This window comes from Hemiscyllium ocellatum, chromosome 46 (assembly GCF_020745735.1).
Source record: "Hemiscyllium ocellatum isolate sHemOce1 chromosome 46, sHemOce1.pat.X.cur, whole genome shotgun sequence".
In the NCBI taxonomy this organism is placed as follows: domain Eukaryota; kingdom Metazoa; phylum Chordata; class Chondrichthyes; order Orectolobiformes; family Hemiscylliidae; genus Hemiscyllium; species Hemiscyllium ocellatum.
In genome coordinates this window covers 2,560,883-2,578,382 of record NC_083446.1, presented here as the reverse complement: position 1 = coordinate 2,578,382, position 17,500 = coordinate 2,560,883, and the positions used below count along the sequence as shown (strand labels likewise).

The 17,500-nt window shown below is 55.9% G+C and overlaps 1 protein-coding gene across 1 annotated transcript in view; it reads right to left on the bottom strand.

Annotated features, from left to right (window-relative positions):
• Positions 1-17,290: 17,290 nt before the first annotated feature.
• pmt (phosphoethanolamine methyltransferase) overlaps positions 17,291-17,500 on the bottom strand; it is a 19,137-nt gene continuing 18,927 nt past the window's right edge. The window contains exon 7 of the mRNA XM_060855505.1: positions 17,291-17,413. Within this exon, the coding sequence (XP_060711488.1) occupies positions 17,291-17,413 (123 nt within the window). The remainder of the gene's footprint in view (positions 17,414-17,500) is intronic.

Genomic DNA, 17,500 nt, shown 5'->3' with positions numbered 1-17,500 from the left:
CAGAGTCAGTGTTTATACAGCAGGGTAAGGGTCACTCACTGTGTAACCGTACAGAGTCAGTGTTTATACAGCAGGGTAAGGGTCACTCACTGTGTAACGGTACAGAGTCAGTGTTTATACAGCAGGGTAAGGGTCACTCACTGTGTAACCGTACAGAGTCAGTGTTTATACAGCAGGGTAAGGGTCACTCACTGTGTAACCGTACAGAGTCAGGGTTTATACAGCAGGGTAAGGGTCACTCACTGTGTAACCGTACAGAGTCAGGGTTTATACAGCAGGGTAAGGGTCACTCACTGTGTAACGGTACAGAGTCAGTGTTTATACAGCAGGGTAAGGGTCACTCACTGTGTAACCGTACAGAGTCAGTGTTTATTCAGCAGGGTAAGGGTCACTCACTGTGTAACCGTACAGAGTCAGGGTTTATTCAGCAGGGTAAGGGTCACTCACTGTGTAACCGTACAGAGTCAGTGTTTATACAGCAGGGTAAGGGTCACTCACTGTGTAACTGTACAGAGTCAGTGTTTATACAGCAGGGTAAGGGTCACTCACTGTGTAACCGTACAGAGTCAGGGTTTATACAGGAGGGTAAGGGTCACTCACTGTGTAACCGTACAGAGTCAGTGTATATACAGCAGGGTAAGGGTCACTCACTGTGTAACCGTACAGAGTCAGGGTTTATACAGCAGGGTAAGGGTCACTCACTGTGTAACCGTACAGAGTCAGTGTTTATACAGCAGGGTAAGGGTCACTCACTGTGTAACCGTACAGAGTCAGTGTTTATACAGCAGGGTAAGGGTCACTCACTGTGTAACCGTACAGAGTCAGGGTTTATACAGCAGGGTAAGGGTCACTCACTGTGTAACCGTACAGAGTCAGGGTTTATACAGCAGGGTAAGGGTCACTCACTGTGTAACCGTACAGAGTCAGTGTTTATACAGCAGGGTAAGGGTCACTCACTGTGTAACCGTACAGAGTCAGTGTTTATGCAGCAGGGTAAGGGTCACTCACTGTGTAACCGTACAGAGTCAGTGTTTATACAGCAGGGTAAGGGTCACTCACTGTGTAACCGTACAGAGTCAGTGTTTATACAGCAGGGTAAGGGTCACTCACTGTGTCACCGTACAGAGTCAGGGTTTATACAGCAGGGTAAGGGTCACTCACTGTGTAACCGTACAGAGTCAGGGTTTATACAGCAGGGTAAGGGTCACTCACTGTGTAACCGTACAGAGTCAGTGTGTATTCAGCAGGGTAAGGGTCACTCACTGTGTAACCGTACAGAGTCAGGGTTTATACAGCAGGGTAAGGGTCACTCACTGTGTAACTGTACAGAGTCAGTGTTTATACAGCAGGGTAAGGGTCACTCACTGTGTAACCGTACAGAGTCAGGGTTTATACAGCAGGGTAAGGGTCACTCACTGTGTCACCGTACAGAGTCAGGGTTTATACAGCAGGGTAAGGGTCACTCACTGTGTAACCGTACAGAGTCAGGGTTTATACAGCAGGGTAAGGGTCACTCACTGTGTCACCGTACAGAGTCAGTGTTTATACAGCAGGGTAAGGGTCACTCACTGTGTAACTGTACAGAGTCAGGGTTTATACAGCAGGGTAAGGGTCACTCACTGTGTAACCGTACAGAGTCAGTGTTTATACAGCAGGGTAAGGGTCACTCACTGTGTAACCGTACAGAGTCAGTGTTTATTCAGCAGGGTAAGGGTCACTCACTGTGTAACCGTACAGAGTCAGGGTTTATTCAGCAGGGTAAGGGTCACTCACTGTGTAACCGTACAGAGTCAGTGTTTATACAGCAGGGTAAGGGTCACTCACTGTGTAACTGTACAGAGTCAGTGTTTATACAGCAGGGTAAGGGTCACTCACTGTGTCACCGTACAGAGTCAGTGTTTATACAGCAGGGTAAGGGTCACTCACTGTGTAACCGTACAGAGTCAGTGTTTATACAGCAGGGTAAGGGTCACTCACTGTGTAACGGTACAGAGTCAGTGTTTATACAGCAGGGTAAGGGTCACTCACTGTGTAACCGTACAGAGTCAGTGTTTATACAGCAGGGTAAGGGTCACTCACTGTGTAACCGTACAGAGTCAGGGTTTATACAGCAGGGTAAGGGTCACTCACTGTGTAACCGTACAGAGTCAGGGTTTATACAGCAGGGTAAGGGTCACTCACTGTGTAACGGTACAGAGTCAGTGTTTATACAGCAGGGTAAGGGTCACTCACTGTGTAACCGTACAGAGTCAGTGTTTATACAGCAGGGTAAGGGTCACTCACTGTGTAACCGTACAGAGTCAGGGTTTATACAGGAGGGTAAGGGTCACTCACTGTGTAACCGTACAGAGTCAGTGTATATACAGCAGGGTAAGGGTCACTCACTGTGTAACCGTACAGTGTCAGGGTTTATACAGCAGGGTAAGGGTCACTCACTGTGTAACCGTACAGAGTCAGTGTTTATACAGCAGGGTAAGGGTCACTCACTGTGTAACCGTACAGAGTCAGTGTTTATACAGCAGGGTAAGGGTCACTCACTGTGTAACCGTACAGAGTCAGGGTTTATACAGCAGGGTAAGGGTCACTCACTGTGTAACCGTACAGAGTCAGTGTTTATACAGCAGGGTAAGGGTCACTCACTGTGTAACCGTACAGAGTCAGTGTTTATACAGCAGGGTAAGGGTCACTCACTGTGTAACCGTACAGAGTCAGTGTTTATACAGCAGGGTAAGGGTCACTCACTGTGTCACCGTACAGAGTCAGGGTTTATACAGCAGGGTAAGGGTCACTCACTGTGTAACCGTACAGAGTCAGGGTTTATACAGCAGGGTAAGGGTCACTCACTGTGTAACCGTACAGAGTCAGTGTGTATTCAGCAGGGTAAGGGTCACTCACTGTGTAACCGTACAGAGTCAGGGTTTATACAGCAGGGTAAGGGTCACTCACTGTGTAACCGTACAGAGTCAGGGTTTATACAGCAGGGTAAGGGTCACTCACTGTGTAACCGTACAGAGTCAGGGTTTATACAGCAGGGTAAGGGTCACTCACTGTGTCACCGTACAGAGTCAGTGTTTATACAGCAGGGTAAGGGTCACTCACTGTGTAACCGTACAGAGTCAGGGTTTATACAGCAGGATAAGGGTCACTCACTGTGTAACCGTACAGAGTCAGGGTTTATACAGCAGGGTAAGGGTCACTCACTGTGTAACCGTACAGAGTCAGTGTTTATACAGCAGGGTAAGGGTCACTCACTGTGTAACTGTACAGAGTCAGTGTTTATACAGCAGGGTAAGGGTCACTCACTGTGTAACCGTACAGAGTCAGGGTTTATACAGCAGGGTAAGGGTCACTCACTGTGTAACCGTACAGAGTCAGTGTTTATACAGCAGGGTAAGGGTCACTCACTGTGTAACCGTACAGAGTCAGTGTTTATACAGCAGGGTAACGGTCACTCACTGTGTAACCGTACAGAGTCAGTGTTTATACAGCAGGGTAAGGGTCACTCACTGTGTAACTGTACAGAGTCAGTGTTTATACAGCAGGGTAAGGGTCACTCACTGTGTAACCGTACAGAGTCAGTGTTTATACAGCAGGGTAAGGGTCACTCACTGTGTAACTGTACAGAGTCAGTGTTTACTCAGCAGGGTACGGGTCACTCACTGTGTAACTGTATAACATCATAGCTTTCCCAGTTTTATTACAAAGTGCTGTGTTGCTGCGTGGTTTAGATTTTTCCATCTTTTCAGGTTAATATTGGAGATCGGAACTGAAGACACTCAGAACTCTCTGGGCAAATATAAAAATCAAAGATTACAGTAACCAAAAATACTTCCATACATCGACAGATAATTATAACTGCGGCCTGGTTGGTGACTGGTTTCTCAAACCTTTGAAATAACACTCACTGATTTGAATTAATAAATGGACATCCTTGTTTATTAAAGGGTCAAATCCCACTGTTCAGACCAGCACACTGACAGACCGGCACTCTCCAATACCTCAACGTTCATGGGCTATACTTACACAGGGACAGCACAGGGTTAGATTCAGAGAAAGGCTTCCTCTACACTGTCCCCCAATCAAACACCCCCAGGGACAGGGACAGCACAGGGTTAGATACAGAGTAAAGCTCCCTCCACACTATCCCCCCATCAAACACTCCCCAGGACAGGGACAGCACGGTGTTAGATACAGAGTAAAGCTCCCTCTACACTGTCCCCCCATCAAACACTCCCAGGACAGGGACAGCACGGGGTTAGATACAGCGTAAAGCTCCCTCTACACTGTCCCCCCATCAAACACTCCCAGGACAGGGACAGCACAGGGTTAGATACAGAGTAAAGGTTGGAATGGATTACTTTTGATCTATTCATGATGTATAGGTATTCGTGGCCAGGCCCAGGATTTATTGCCCCCCCGTCCCTAGTTGCCCCCTTGGGAAGGTGGGGGGTGAGCTGCCTCCTTGACCCGCTGCAGCCCATGTGCTGTGGGTAGACCCACAGTGTCCCTTAGGGAGGGAATCCAGGATTCTGACCCAGCCACACTGAGGGAACGGCGAGATATTTCCAAGTCGGGATGGTGAGGGGCTCGGAGGGGAACGTGCAGGGCGGGTGGCGGCTCTGAGATAAATTCGGAATCGAGCAACGGGAACACAATAGAGAGAATAAAGATAGAGAAAAGAAACTTTGTGTGGAATGTGAAGCCAAGAATCAGAGCTCCTTTGACTCATTGTGAAAAGAGGGAGGTGACGGTGAACATCGACCCCTTACTGAAGGAGGTGAGGGAGATAGGTCTGTGGTGGACGAGTTAAGACAGATATTTTGTGTTGGTTTTGATTAATTGATTGTCAGATATGGGAGGAGAAAGTGAGGTCTGCAGATGCTGGAGATCAGAGCTGAAAATGTGTTGCTGGAAAAGCGCAGCAGGTCAGGCAGCATCCAAGGAGCAGGAGATTCGACGTTTCGGGCATATGCCTGAAGAAGGGCTTATGCCCGAAACGTCGATCCTCCTGTTCCTTGGATGCTGCCTGACCTGCTGCGCTTTTCCAGCAACACATTTTCAGCTCTGATTGTCAGATATACCTATTCCAGCCAAAAAACGTGCAGTTTGGTACGCAGGACATCTAGATCATAAGATGAAAAACACCTTGGGCAGGTTATACTGAACAGGACATCCAGGGTCAACGTTAGCAGAATCAAAATCATTTGGAGTTAGCGAGTCCATTCACCAGGCTCATAACAATGAGGAGGAAGCTGGTGCTGAACTCGGTGGTCTGTGTTTAAGCTTCTCTATCGGCTGCTGGATGGAAGAGGGTTGGAAGGGAGTATTCCCGGGGGTGGGAGGGGTCCCTGATGACATGACCAGCCTTTCCCTGGCAGTGAGCTCTGGAAGCGGAGTCCACGTTTGGAAGGTTAGCTCCCCTGAGGGTCTGGGTGGTGCATAGATCCCTCTGTCGTTTCTTACAGTCCCAGGGAGAGTCATTGCCCCTGACCTGGGGAGAGTCATTGCCCCTGACCTGGCAGAGACATTGCCCTGACCCGGGGAGAGACATCACCCCTGACCCGGGGAGAGTCATTGCCCCTGACCTGGCAGAGACATTGCCCCTGACCCGGGGAGAGTCATTACCCTGTCCCGGGGAGAGTCAATGCCCTGACCCGGGGAGAGTCATCGCCCCTGACCCGGGGAGAGTCATCGCCCCTGACCAGGCAGAGACATTGCCCTGACCCAGGGAGAGTCATGGCTCCTGACCCAGGGAGAGACATTGCCCTGACCCGGGGAGAGTCATCGCCCCTGACCAGGCAGAGACATTGCCCTGACCCAGGGAGAGTCATCGCCCCTGACCCGGGGAGAGTCAATGCCCTGACCCGGGGAGAGACATTGCCCTGACCCAGGGAGAGTCAATGCCCTGACCTGGGGAGAGTCATCGCCCCTGACCCGGGGAGAGTCAATGCCCTGACCTGGGGAGAGTCAATGCCCCTGACCCGGGGAGAGTCATCGCCCCTGACCCGGGGAGAGTCAATGCCCTGACCTGGGGAGAGTCAATGCCCCTGACCCGGGGAGAGTCATCGCCCCTGACCCGGGGAGAGTCAATGCCCTGACCTGGGGAGAGTCAATGCCCCTGACCCGGGGAGAGTCATCGCCCCTGACCCGGGGAGAGTCAATGCCCTGACCTGGGGAGAGTCATCGCCCCTGACCTGAGGAGAGTCAATGCCCCTGACCTGGGGAGAGTCAATGCCCCTGACCCGGGGAGAGTCATCGCCCCTGACCCAGGGAGAGTCATCGCCCCTGACCCGGGGAGAGTCAATGCCCCTGACCCGGGGAGAGTCATTACCCTGACCCGGGGAGAGTCAATGCCCTGACCCGGGGAGAGACATTGCCCTGACCCAGGGAGAGTCAATGCCCTGACCCGGGGAGAGTCATCGCCCCTGACCCGGGGAGAGTCAATGCCCTGACCTGGGGAGAGTCAATGCCCCTGACCCGGGGAGAGTCATCGCCCCTGACCCGGGGAGAGTCAATGCCCTGACCTGGGGAGAGTCAATGCCCCTGACCTGGGGAGAGTCAATGCCCCTGACCCGGGGAGAGTCATCGCCCCTGACCCAGGGAGAGTCATCGCCCCTGACCCAGGGAGAGTCATCGCCCCTGACCCGGGGAGAGTCAATGCCCCTGACCCGGGGAGAGACATTGCCCCTGACCTGGGGAGAGTCAATGCCCCTGACCCGGGGAGAGACATCGCCCCTGACCCAGGGAGAGACATCGCCCCTGACCCGGGGAGAGTCAATGCCCTGACCTGGGGAGAGTCAATGCCCCTGACCCGGGGAGAGACATCGCCCCTGACCCGGGGAGAGACATTGCCCCTGACCCGGGGAGAGACATCGCCCCTGACCCAGGGAGAGACATCGCCCTGACCCGGGGAGAGTCAATGCCCCTGACCCGGGGAGAGACATCGCCCCTGACCCGGGGAGAGACATCGCCCCTGACCCGGGGAGAGACATCGCCCCTGACCCGGGGAGAGACATCGCCCTGACCCGGGGAGAGACATCGCCCTGACCCGGGGAGAGTCAATGCCCCTGACCCGGGGAGAGACATCGCCCCTGACCCGGGCAGAGACATTGCCCTGACCCGGGGAGAGACATCGCCCCTGACCCGGGGAGAGTCAATGCCCCTGACCCGGGGAGAGTCAATGCCCCTGACCCGGGGAGAGTCATTACCCCTGACCCGGGGAGAGTCATTACCCCTGACCCGGGGAGAGTCATTACCTCTGACCTGGGGAGAGTCAATGCCCCTGACCTGGGGAGAGACATCGCCCCTGACCCGGGAAGAGACATCGCCCCTGACCCGGGGAGAGTCAATGCCCTGACCCGGGGAGAGTCATTACCCCTGACCCGGGGAGAGTCATTACCCCTGACCCGGGGAGAGTCATTACCTCTGACCTGGGGAGAGTCAATGCCCCTGACCTGGGGAGAGACATCGCCCCTGACCCGGGAAGAGACATCGCCCCTGACCCGGGGAGAGTCATTGCCCCTGACCCGGGGAGAGACATCGCCCCTGACCCGGGGAGAGTCAATGCCCCTGACCCGGGGAGAGACATTGCCCCTGACCTGGGGAGAGTCAATGCCCCTGACCCGGGGAGAGACATCGTCCCTGACCCGGGGAGAGTCAATGCCCCTGACCCGGGGAGAGTCAATGCCCCTGACCCGGGGAGAGATGTTTTCTGAGGTGTCTTTGTAAAGATCGGGGAGGGTCCTGATGGACAGGCCGAATTTCCCCAGCTTCCTGAGGACGGAGCGGCGTTGTTGGTCCTTCCTGACCGTCATATCCACGTGGGAAATCCAGGGCAGGGTTGTCCCGGGAATGTGGTGCTGTCCTCCAGGTAAATGGGGGCAGGTTCTCCTGAAGTTAACGGTCAGATGTTCAGTGTTGCTGACACTGAGAGGGAAGTTACCATCATTGCACCTTGACCTCTATCTCCTTCCCGTATTCTGACGGGACGTTTGATATCTGGTCTTTAAGGTGCAAGATATCTCAAATGTTCCATTGCGCAGAATATAGGGATGGGATTCTATGTCGAGATTCTATGAAAACGTTGGGAGTAGATTGGCCTGGATAGAGAATTGGTGAATGAGTGGGAAACAGCGAGTGGGGATAACGAGGTCTTTTTTAAGCCTGGTGACCCGTGGCCAGTGGGAGTTTCACAGGGAGCAGTTCAGGGACTGCAGCTATTTCCAATATCCATCAGTGACATGGGGGGGTGGAGGTGAAAGTATTGTTGCCAAATTTCCCCACAAATAGGTGGGAAGGCAGACTGCAAGAGAAACACACACCGTTTACAGAGAAATATTGATCAGTTAAGTAAGTGAAAATGTGTTGCTGGAAAAGCGCAGCAGGTCAGGCAGCATCCAAGGAGCAGGAGAATCGGCGTTTCGGGCATGAGCCCTTCTTCAGGATTCCTGAAACGTCGATTCTCCTGCTCCTTGGATGCTGCCTGACCTGCTGCGCTTTTCCAGCAACACATTTTCAGCTCGGATCTCCAGCATCTGCAGTCCTCACCATCTCCCAGTTAAGTAAGTGAGCACCAATGGGGAGTCAGGAGGGGGAGTTACTCGCTGCAGGATTCCCAGCCTCGGACCTGCTCTTGGAGCCGCTGGGTTGATGTGGTGAGTCGGGTAGAGTTTCTGGTCAACGGTGACCCCCAGGATGTTGATAGCGGGGGGATTCAGTGACGGGAACACCATTCAATATCAAGGGGCTGTGGTTAGATTGTCTGTTGGTGATGGTAATGGCCTGGTATTTGTGGGGTGTGAATATTACTTGCCCCTGGTCAGCCCGAGCCTGGCTATTGCCCAGATCTTGTTCCATATGAACACGGCCTGCTTCAGTATCTGAGGGGGGGAGGGGGGAACGGAGCTGGAGACTGTGCAATCACCAGCGAACATCCCCCACTTGGGACCCTCTGATGGAGGGAGGGGGGTCATTGATGAAGCAGCTGAAGGTGGTTGGGGGGCGAGGACCCTCCCCTGAGGGAGTCCTGCAGAGATGGCCTGGACCTGAGATGGCTGACCCTCCCACATCCATCTCCCTCTGGGTCAGGTATGACTCTAACCAGGGGAGAGATTGCCCCGTGATGCCCATTGATCCCAGTCTTGCCAAGGCTCCTTGATGCCACACTCACTCATACCCACCTTGGTGTCAGTCTGTGAGAACCACAGAGAGAGAGACAGAGAGAAAGTCTGTGTCTGTGTTTGTGTGTATATCTGTCTGTCTGTGTGTGAATCTGTGAGTCCGTGTGTGTATCTGTGTCTCTCCGTGTATGTGTGTATGAGGGTTTGTGTATATCTGTGTGTGTGTGTGTGAGTGTGTGTGTGTGCATATATCTGTGTGTGTGTCTGTTTGTGTCTCTCTATGTGTGTCTGTGTGTGTGTGCGTGTCTGTGTGCACATGTGCGCGTGTGTCTGTGTGTGTGCGTGCGCGTGTGTCTGTGTGTGTGTGTGTGCGTGTGCGCGCGTGTGTCTGTGTGTGCACGTGTCTGTGTATGTGTGTATATGTGCGCGTGTCTGTCTGTGTCTGTGTGTGCACGTGTCAGTGTGTGTGTGTGTGTCTGTGTGTATGTGTCTGTCTTTGTGTGTGTGTGTGCGCGTGTGGCTGTGTGTGCGTGTGTCTGTGTGCACGTGTGTCTGTGTCTGCGTGTATGTGTCTGTGTTTGTGTGTGTGTGTGTCTGTCTGTGTGTCTGTCTCTGTGTGTGTGTGTGTGTGTGTGTCTGTCTGTCTGTGTGTGTGTGCCTGCGTGTGTGTGACTGTGTGTGTGTGTGTGTGTGTGTGCCTGCGTGTGTGTGACTGTGTGTCTCTGTGTGTGTGTGACTGTGTGTCTGCGTGTGTGTGACTGTGTGTGTGTGTGTGTCGGTGTGTGTGTGTGTCTGTGTGTGAGTGTGTTTGTACAGGTGTGTGTGAAGGTGTTATACTGTGAGACAGGGTCCTTTCCTGGTTGGGTGGGGGGCGATGTTACCGTGGCTGTGCTCAGGTACAGCACCCTTTCTGCTCAGACCCCCCCACCCTAGGCTCCCTCACACATTAATAAACAGCAGCTGCTAACCGTAGTGAGATATTCCCATCGCCTGGACACACATCCCCCCCCCACGCCCCCCACTCCCCAGTAAGGACTGCACCAACATCTGCAAAGGTTCAACTCCTCCCACGGCCTCAGGCAGAACCCACTGCACTGGGACAGGCCCCGAAACACCGTCCGCTCCAATCTCCGCCCAAACTCCCTGACAACACCACACTTACACAACTTCCCCACACACATCCACAGGTTCAACACAGGAAAGCTCCCTCTACACCGTCCCCCCCATCAAACACTCACAGGACAAGGACAGCACGGGGTTAGATACAGAGTAAAGCTCCCTCTACACTGTCCTCCCATCAAACACTCCCAGGACAGGGACAGCACGGGGTTAGATACAGAGTAAAGCTCCCTCTACACTGTCCTCCCATCAAACACTCCCAGGACAGGGACAGCACGGGGTTAGATACAGAGTAAAGCTCCCTCTACACTGTCCTCCCATCAAACACTCCCAGGACAGGGACAGCACGGGGTTAGATACAGAGTAAAGCTCCCTCTACACTGTCCCACCATCAAACACCCCCAGGACAAGGACAGCTCGGGGTTAGATACAGAGTAAAGCTCCCTCTACACTGTCCCACCATCAAACACTCCCAGGATAGGGACAGCACGGGGTTAGATACAGAGTAAAGCTCCCTCTACACTGTCCTCCCATCAAACATTCTCAGGACAGGGACAGCATGGGGTTAGATACAGAGTGGGGGGGGGGTGTGGTGTGGGGGGGGGGGGGGTTGTGGGGGGGGTGGGGGGGGGGGGAACGTGGTGGGTGGGATTAGACAGACTGGAGCAGGAATGGCTTGAACCAGACCCGAATTCCCACGGACCCAGGGCTGTGACTGATGACAGGAAACAGGCTGTGGAAACACCGAGTTAATGACACTAAATTAGACCCCTCGCGTCTCTGGGTGGCGCAGAGGCAGTGCGGAGTTAACCCCTTCACTGCTGAGCCACCCAGTCAGAGTCTGGACGAAGGCCAGGCAGTGGGGACAGGGAGGGTCGGTTTATTATGTTGACATCTTGTATTGGAGGAGGGAGGGGGGCTGATGGTGTACAATGCAGACCACCCTCCCTGCAGCCCTGCCACTCCCTCTCCCATCCTGCAATTATCCTCAGTTCGATTCCCACCCCCTCCACTCAAGAAGCTCGACACCATCCAGGGACAAAGCAGCCCCCGCTGGATTGGCCCCACCCCCACAAACACCCCCTCCCTCCCTCCCTCCCTCCCCCCACCGACGCTCAGTAACAGCAGTGTGTACCAGCTACAAGATACACTGCAGAAACTCACCAAAGACCCTCAGGCAGCACCTTCCAAACCCACGGCCACTTCCATCCAGAAGGACAAGGGGCAGCAGGTACACGGGAACCCCACCCCCTGCAAGTTCCCCTCCGAGCCCCTCACCATCCCGACTTGGAAATATCTCGCCGTTCCCTCAGTGTGGCTGGGTCAGAATCCTGGGATTCCCTCCCTAAGGGACACTGTGGGTCTACCCACAGCACATGGGCTGCAGCGGGTCAAGGAGGCAGCTCACCCCCCACCTTCCCAAGGGGGGCAACTAGGGACAGGGGGAGAGTAAATCCTGGGCGAGACAGTAACTGGAAAGCGTGCAAAAGGATGTTGCCAGGTTAAGTAGACCCGAGTTATAGGGAGGCGTTGGCTAAGATAGGACTTTATTCTTTGGAACGTGGGAGAATGAGGCGGGACCTGATTGGGGTGTGTAATACCATGAGGGGCACAGGTAGGATTGAGGCAAACGATCTTATTCCCAGAGGCTGGGGACGTGAAAACGAGAGGGCGTAGGTCAAAGGTGAGAGGGACAGACTGAAGAAGGACTTGAGGGACAAATTGTTCACGAAGAGCATGGTGCGTATTCGGAACGGGCTGCCAGGGATAAGAATTGAGGCAGGGACAGTCAATTGAAAAGACCGTTCGGATGGGGAGAGGGATGGGAAGGGGTTAGAGGGATATGCCGGCAATTGTAACCAGCAGAGTGGTCAGCATGGGCCAGTTCAGGCCGAAGGGCCTGTTTCCATGCTGTATGACTAAATGCCCACGGCTAATTCCAGCAAAAACATCATGTCACAGCCCACAACAACTTCCGAAAACATTTTTAGCATCGACTTGAATGAGAGTCAGCGCACTAATTGACCGTCAGATTACAGGGGAGGGCTGAGGGAGGGGGGTGGGGGGGTTTCTTTCGAAATGAATGGGAGGGCCGTGTTCCTGTGTGAGCAGGCGATCGCTGTCTCTCAGACAGACCTGAAATTAAAGCCAGCTCCCTCGGCCTTCCTCCCCTTGTTGTGGTTTCGGGTGTGACCACTCAGACACACAGGGGCCTGGGGTCTCGGAGTTAAATTGTGTGCGTGTGTGTGTGTGGGTAGGGGGGCCCACACAGCGAGATCACAGAGCTAAACACAGGCCCCATCCCAGCCGCCCACAGGCTGCCAGATGAAAAAGGCAGACGGCACTGCCCGTTTCTGACCGCACGCCTCAGAGCAGAAACTGGCACAGGGTGATCCCATACTCCACCAACGCGGTCCCAAACTCCCCTCACTCCCCCACCCTCCCTGGGACGTCCCAGCACCTCACGCCCACTGACAGACCCTCCATTTGAAGTGCCGTCCCCTGTTGGATTGAGGGAAATCACGGCAGCCAAAGACCGCATAGCAAGATCCCATAGATACACACACACAGACACACACACACTCACACACACAGACACACACAGACACACACACACAGACACACACAGACACTCACACACACAGAGACACACACATACACAGACACACACAAATACACAGACACACACACACACACACACACACACACACAGTCACACACTGACAGAGCACCATGTGACTGATCCAGATGGTCAGGAATTTTGGTCTCAGGATCCTGGACGGACCCCACCACCCACCCCAACCGTGCACTTCTTCCAATAGAGGTCGTAGGAACGTTTACACAAGACATCCCCTCCCTTAACCCCCAGAGGGGGCAAACAGAGGCTTGGTTTAACATTTTGTCTCACACATGCCACAGTGCCCACTCCCTCAGCACTGACCCTCCGACAGTGCCCACTCCCTCAGCAGTGACCCTCTGATAGTGCCCACTCCCTCAGCACTGACCCTCTGACAGTGCACACTCCCTCAGCACTGACCCTCCGACAGTGCCCACTCCCTCAGCACTGACCCTCCGACAGTGCCCACTCCCTCAGCACTGACCCTCTGACAGTGGCCACTCCCACAGCACTGACCCTCCGACAGTGCGGCACTCCCTCAGCACTGACCCTCTGACAGTGCCCACTCCCTCAGCACTGACCTTCCGACAGTGCCCACTCCCTCAGCACTGACCCTCTGACAGTGCCCACTCCCTCAGTGCTGACCCTTCAACAGTGCGGCATTCCCTCAGCGCTGACCCTCTGACAGTGCCCACTCTCTCAGCACTGACCTTCCGACAGTGCGGCACTCCCTCAGCACTGACCCTCTGATAGTGCCCGCTCCCTCAGCACTGACCCACCGACAGTGCCCACTCCCTCACACTGAGCCTCCGACAGTACGGCACTCCCTCAGCACTGACCCTCTGACAGTGTAGCACTCCCTCAGCACTGACCCTCCAACAGTGCCCACTCCCTCAGCACTGACCCTCCAACAGTGCAGCACTCCCTCAGCACTGACCCTCCGACAGTGCCCACTCTCTCAGCACTGACCCTTTGACAGTGCCCACTCCCTCAGCATTGACCCTCTGACAGAGCCCGCTCCCTCAGCACTGACCCACCGACAGTGCCCACTCCCTCAGCACTGACCCTTTGACAGTGCCCACTCCCTCAGCATTGACCCTCTGACAGTGCCCACTCCCTCAGCACTGACCCTCCAACAGTGCCCGCTCCCTCAGCACTGACCCTTTGACAGTGCCCACTCCCTCAGCATTGACCCTCTGACAGAGCCCGCTCCCTCAGCACTGACCCACCGACAGTGCCCACTCCCTCAGTACTGACCCTCCGACAGTACGGCACTCCCTCAGCACTGACCCTCCGACAGTGCCCACTCCCTCAGCACTGACCCTCCGACAGTGCCCACTCCCTCAGCACTGACCCTCCGACAGTGCCCACTCCCTCAGCACTGACCCTCTGACAGTGCAGTGCTCCCTCAGCACTGACCCTCTGACAGTGCCCACTCCCTCAGCACTGACCCTCTTACAGTGCTCACTCCCTCAGCACTGACCCTCCGACAGTACGGCACTCCCTCAGCACTGACCCTCTGACAGTGTAGCACTCCCTCAGCACTGACCCTCTGACAGTGCCCGCTCCCTCAGCGCTGACCCGCCCACAGTGCCCACACCCAAAGCACTGACCCTCCAACAGTGCCCACTAGCTCAGCACTGGCCCTCCGACAGTGCCCGCTCCCACAGCACTGACCCTCCGACAGTGCGGCACTCCCTCAGCACTGACCCTCTGACAGTGCCCACTCCCTCAGCACTGACCTTCCGACAGTGCCCACTCCCTCAGCACTGACCCTCTGACAGTGCCCACTCCCTCAGTGCTGACCCTTCAACAGTGCGGCATTCCCTCAGCGCTGACCCTCTGACAGTGCCCACTCTCTCAGCACTGACCTTCCGACAGTGCGGCACTCCCTCAGCACTGACCCTCTGATAGTGCCCGCTCCCTCAGCACTGACCCACCGACAGTGCCCACTCCCTCACACTGAGCCTCCGACAGTACGGCACTCCCTCAGCACTGACCCTCTGACAGTGTAGCACTCCCTCAGCACTGACCCTCCAACAGTGCCCACTCCCTCAGCACTGACCCTCCAACAGTGCAGCACTCCCTCAGCACTGACCCTCTGACAGTGCCCACTCCCTCAGTGCTGACCCTCCAACAGTGCAGCACTCCCTCAGCACTGATCCTCCGACAGTGCCCACTCTCTCAGCACTGACCCTCTGACAATGCCTGCTCCCTCAGCGCTGACCCGCCCACAGTGCCCGCTCCCTCAGCGCTGACCCGCCCACAGTGCCCACACCCAAAGCACTGACCCTCCAACAGTGCCCACTAGCTCAGCACTGGCCCTCCGACAGTGCCCGCTCCCACAGCACTGACCCTCCGACAGTGCGGCACTCCCTCAGCACTGACCCTCTGACAGTGCCCACTCCCTCAGCACTGACCTTCCGACAGTGCCCACTCCCTCAGCACTGACCCTCTGACAGTGCCCACTCCCTCAGTGCTGACCCTTCAACAGTGCGGCATTCCCTCAGCGCTGACCCTCTGACAGTGCCCACTCTCTCAGCACTGACCTTCCGACAGTGCGGCACTCCCTCAGCACTGACCCTCTGATAGTGCCCGCTCCCTCAGCACTGACCCACCGACAGTGCCCACTCCCTCACACTGAGCCTCCGACAGTACGGCACTCCCTCAGCACTGACCCTCCAACAGTGCCCACTCCCTCAGCACTGACCCTCCAACAGTGCAGCACTCCCTCAGCACTGACCCTCCGACAGTGCCCACTCTCTCAGCACTGACCCTTTGACAGTGCCCACTCCCTCAGCATTGACCCTCGACAGAGCCCGCTCCCTCAGCACTGACCCACCGACAGTGCCCACTCCCTCAGCACTGACCCTTTGACAGTGCCCACTCCCTCAGCATTGACCCTCTGACAGTGCCCACTCCCTCAGCACTGACCCTCCAACAGTGCCCGCTCCCTCAGCACTGACCCTTTGACAGTGCCCACTCCCTCAGCATTGACCCTCTGACAGAGCCCGCTCCCTCAGCACTGACCCACCGACAGTGCCCACTCCCTCAGTACTGACCCTCCGACAGTACGGCACTCCCTCAGCACTGACCCTCCGACAGTGCCCACTCCCTCAGCACTGACCCTCTGACAGTGCAGTGCTCCCTCAGCACTGACCCTCTGACAGTGCCCACTCCCTCAGCACTGACCCTCTTACAGTGCTCACTCCCTCAGCACTGACCCTCTGACAGTGTAGCACTCCCTCAGCACTGACCCTCTGACAGTGCCCGCTCCCTCAGCGCTGACCCGCCCACAGTGCCCACACCCAAAGCACTGACCCTCCAACAGTGCAGCACTCCCTCAGCACTGACCCTCCGACAGTGCCCACTCTCTCAGCACTGACCCTCTGACAATGCCTGCTCCCTCAGCGCTGACCCGCCCACAGTGCCCGCTCCCTCAGCGCTGACCCGCCCACAGTGCCCACACCCAAAGCACTGACCCTCCAACAGTGCCCACTAGCTCAGCACTGGCCCTCCGACAGTGCCCGCTCCCTCAACGCTGACCCTCTGACAGTGCCCACTCCCTCAGCACTCACCCTCCGACAGTGCCCACTCCTCAGCACTGACCCTCTGACAGTGCCCGCTCCCTCAGCACTGACCCACCGACAGTGCTGCACTCCCTCAGCACTGACCCTCCATCAGTGCCCACTCCCTCAGCACTGACCCTCCGACAGTACGGCACTCCCTCAGTATTGACCCTCTGACAGTGCCCGCTCCCTCAGCACTGACCCTCCGACAGTGCTGCACTCCCTCAGCACTGACCCTCCATCAGTGCCCACTCCCTCAGCACTGACCCTCCGACAGTGCGGCACTCCCTCAGCACTGACCCTCCGACAGTGCCCACTCCCTCAGCACTGACCCTCCGACAGTGCGAGGAGGAGGAGGAGACGGGAGGAGATGGAGGTTGTGGGCGCTCACTGTGAAGCCTGAGAGTGTAGGCCTCATGGCGTGGTGTTGCCAACTCCTGCCGGGAATGCCGTCGAGTCTCTGGGATCTCCGATCCCGGGTGTGGGTGGTAATCGAGCGTGTGGCGGCATTTTAGTCAACCACGTCACGATTTGTCCTGGAGCTCAGAGAATTGACCAATGGCGTTGACCAACAGAGCTGTGAAGAGGTACGGCTGGCTGATCCTGAGGCCAACGGGAGACTCACGTGTGGGTGGGTGGGGGTCAGGTCTTGACCTCTTGGTGTTGGCCTCCCTGGTCTCCCCCCAGGGGGTAAGCGAGGTTTTGGGGGGGGGTCGGGGTAGAGCTGGGATTGTGGGGAAGGGGGTTAGATTTGATCCTGAGTCCCTGAATCAAAATGGGAATAATCGAATTGGTCCACCACGGACAAAATCACCGCCTCAGTCACAATCCCGGAGGGAATTTTACGCTGAGGAATCCTGGCTCAGTCACAGAGAGACCCGACAGCATTCCGAGCTGCAGGACGGACGGACGGACAGACGGACACAGGCACGGCCAGCAGCCAGCATTCCGAGAGTGTCTTCAACACCTATTCCCATCGTCCATCCCGTCTGAGGGAAAGGCAGGAGGACTTCTGTGACAGTGAAAACAGCTAACCCTGAACAACTGGGGGGTCACTGGGGGGAGAGAGAAAGGGG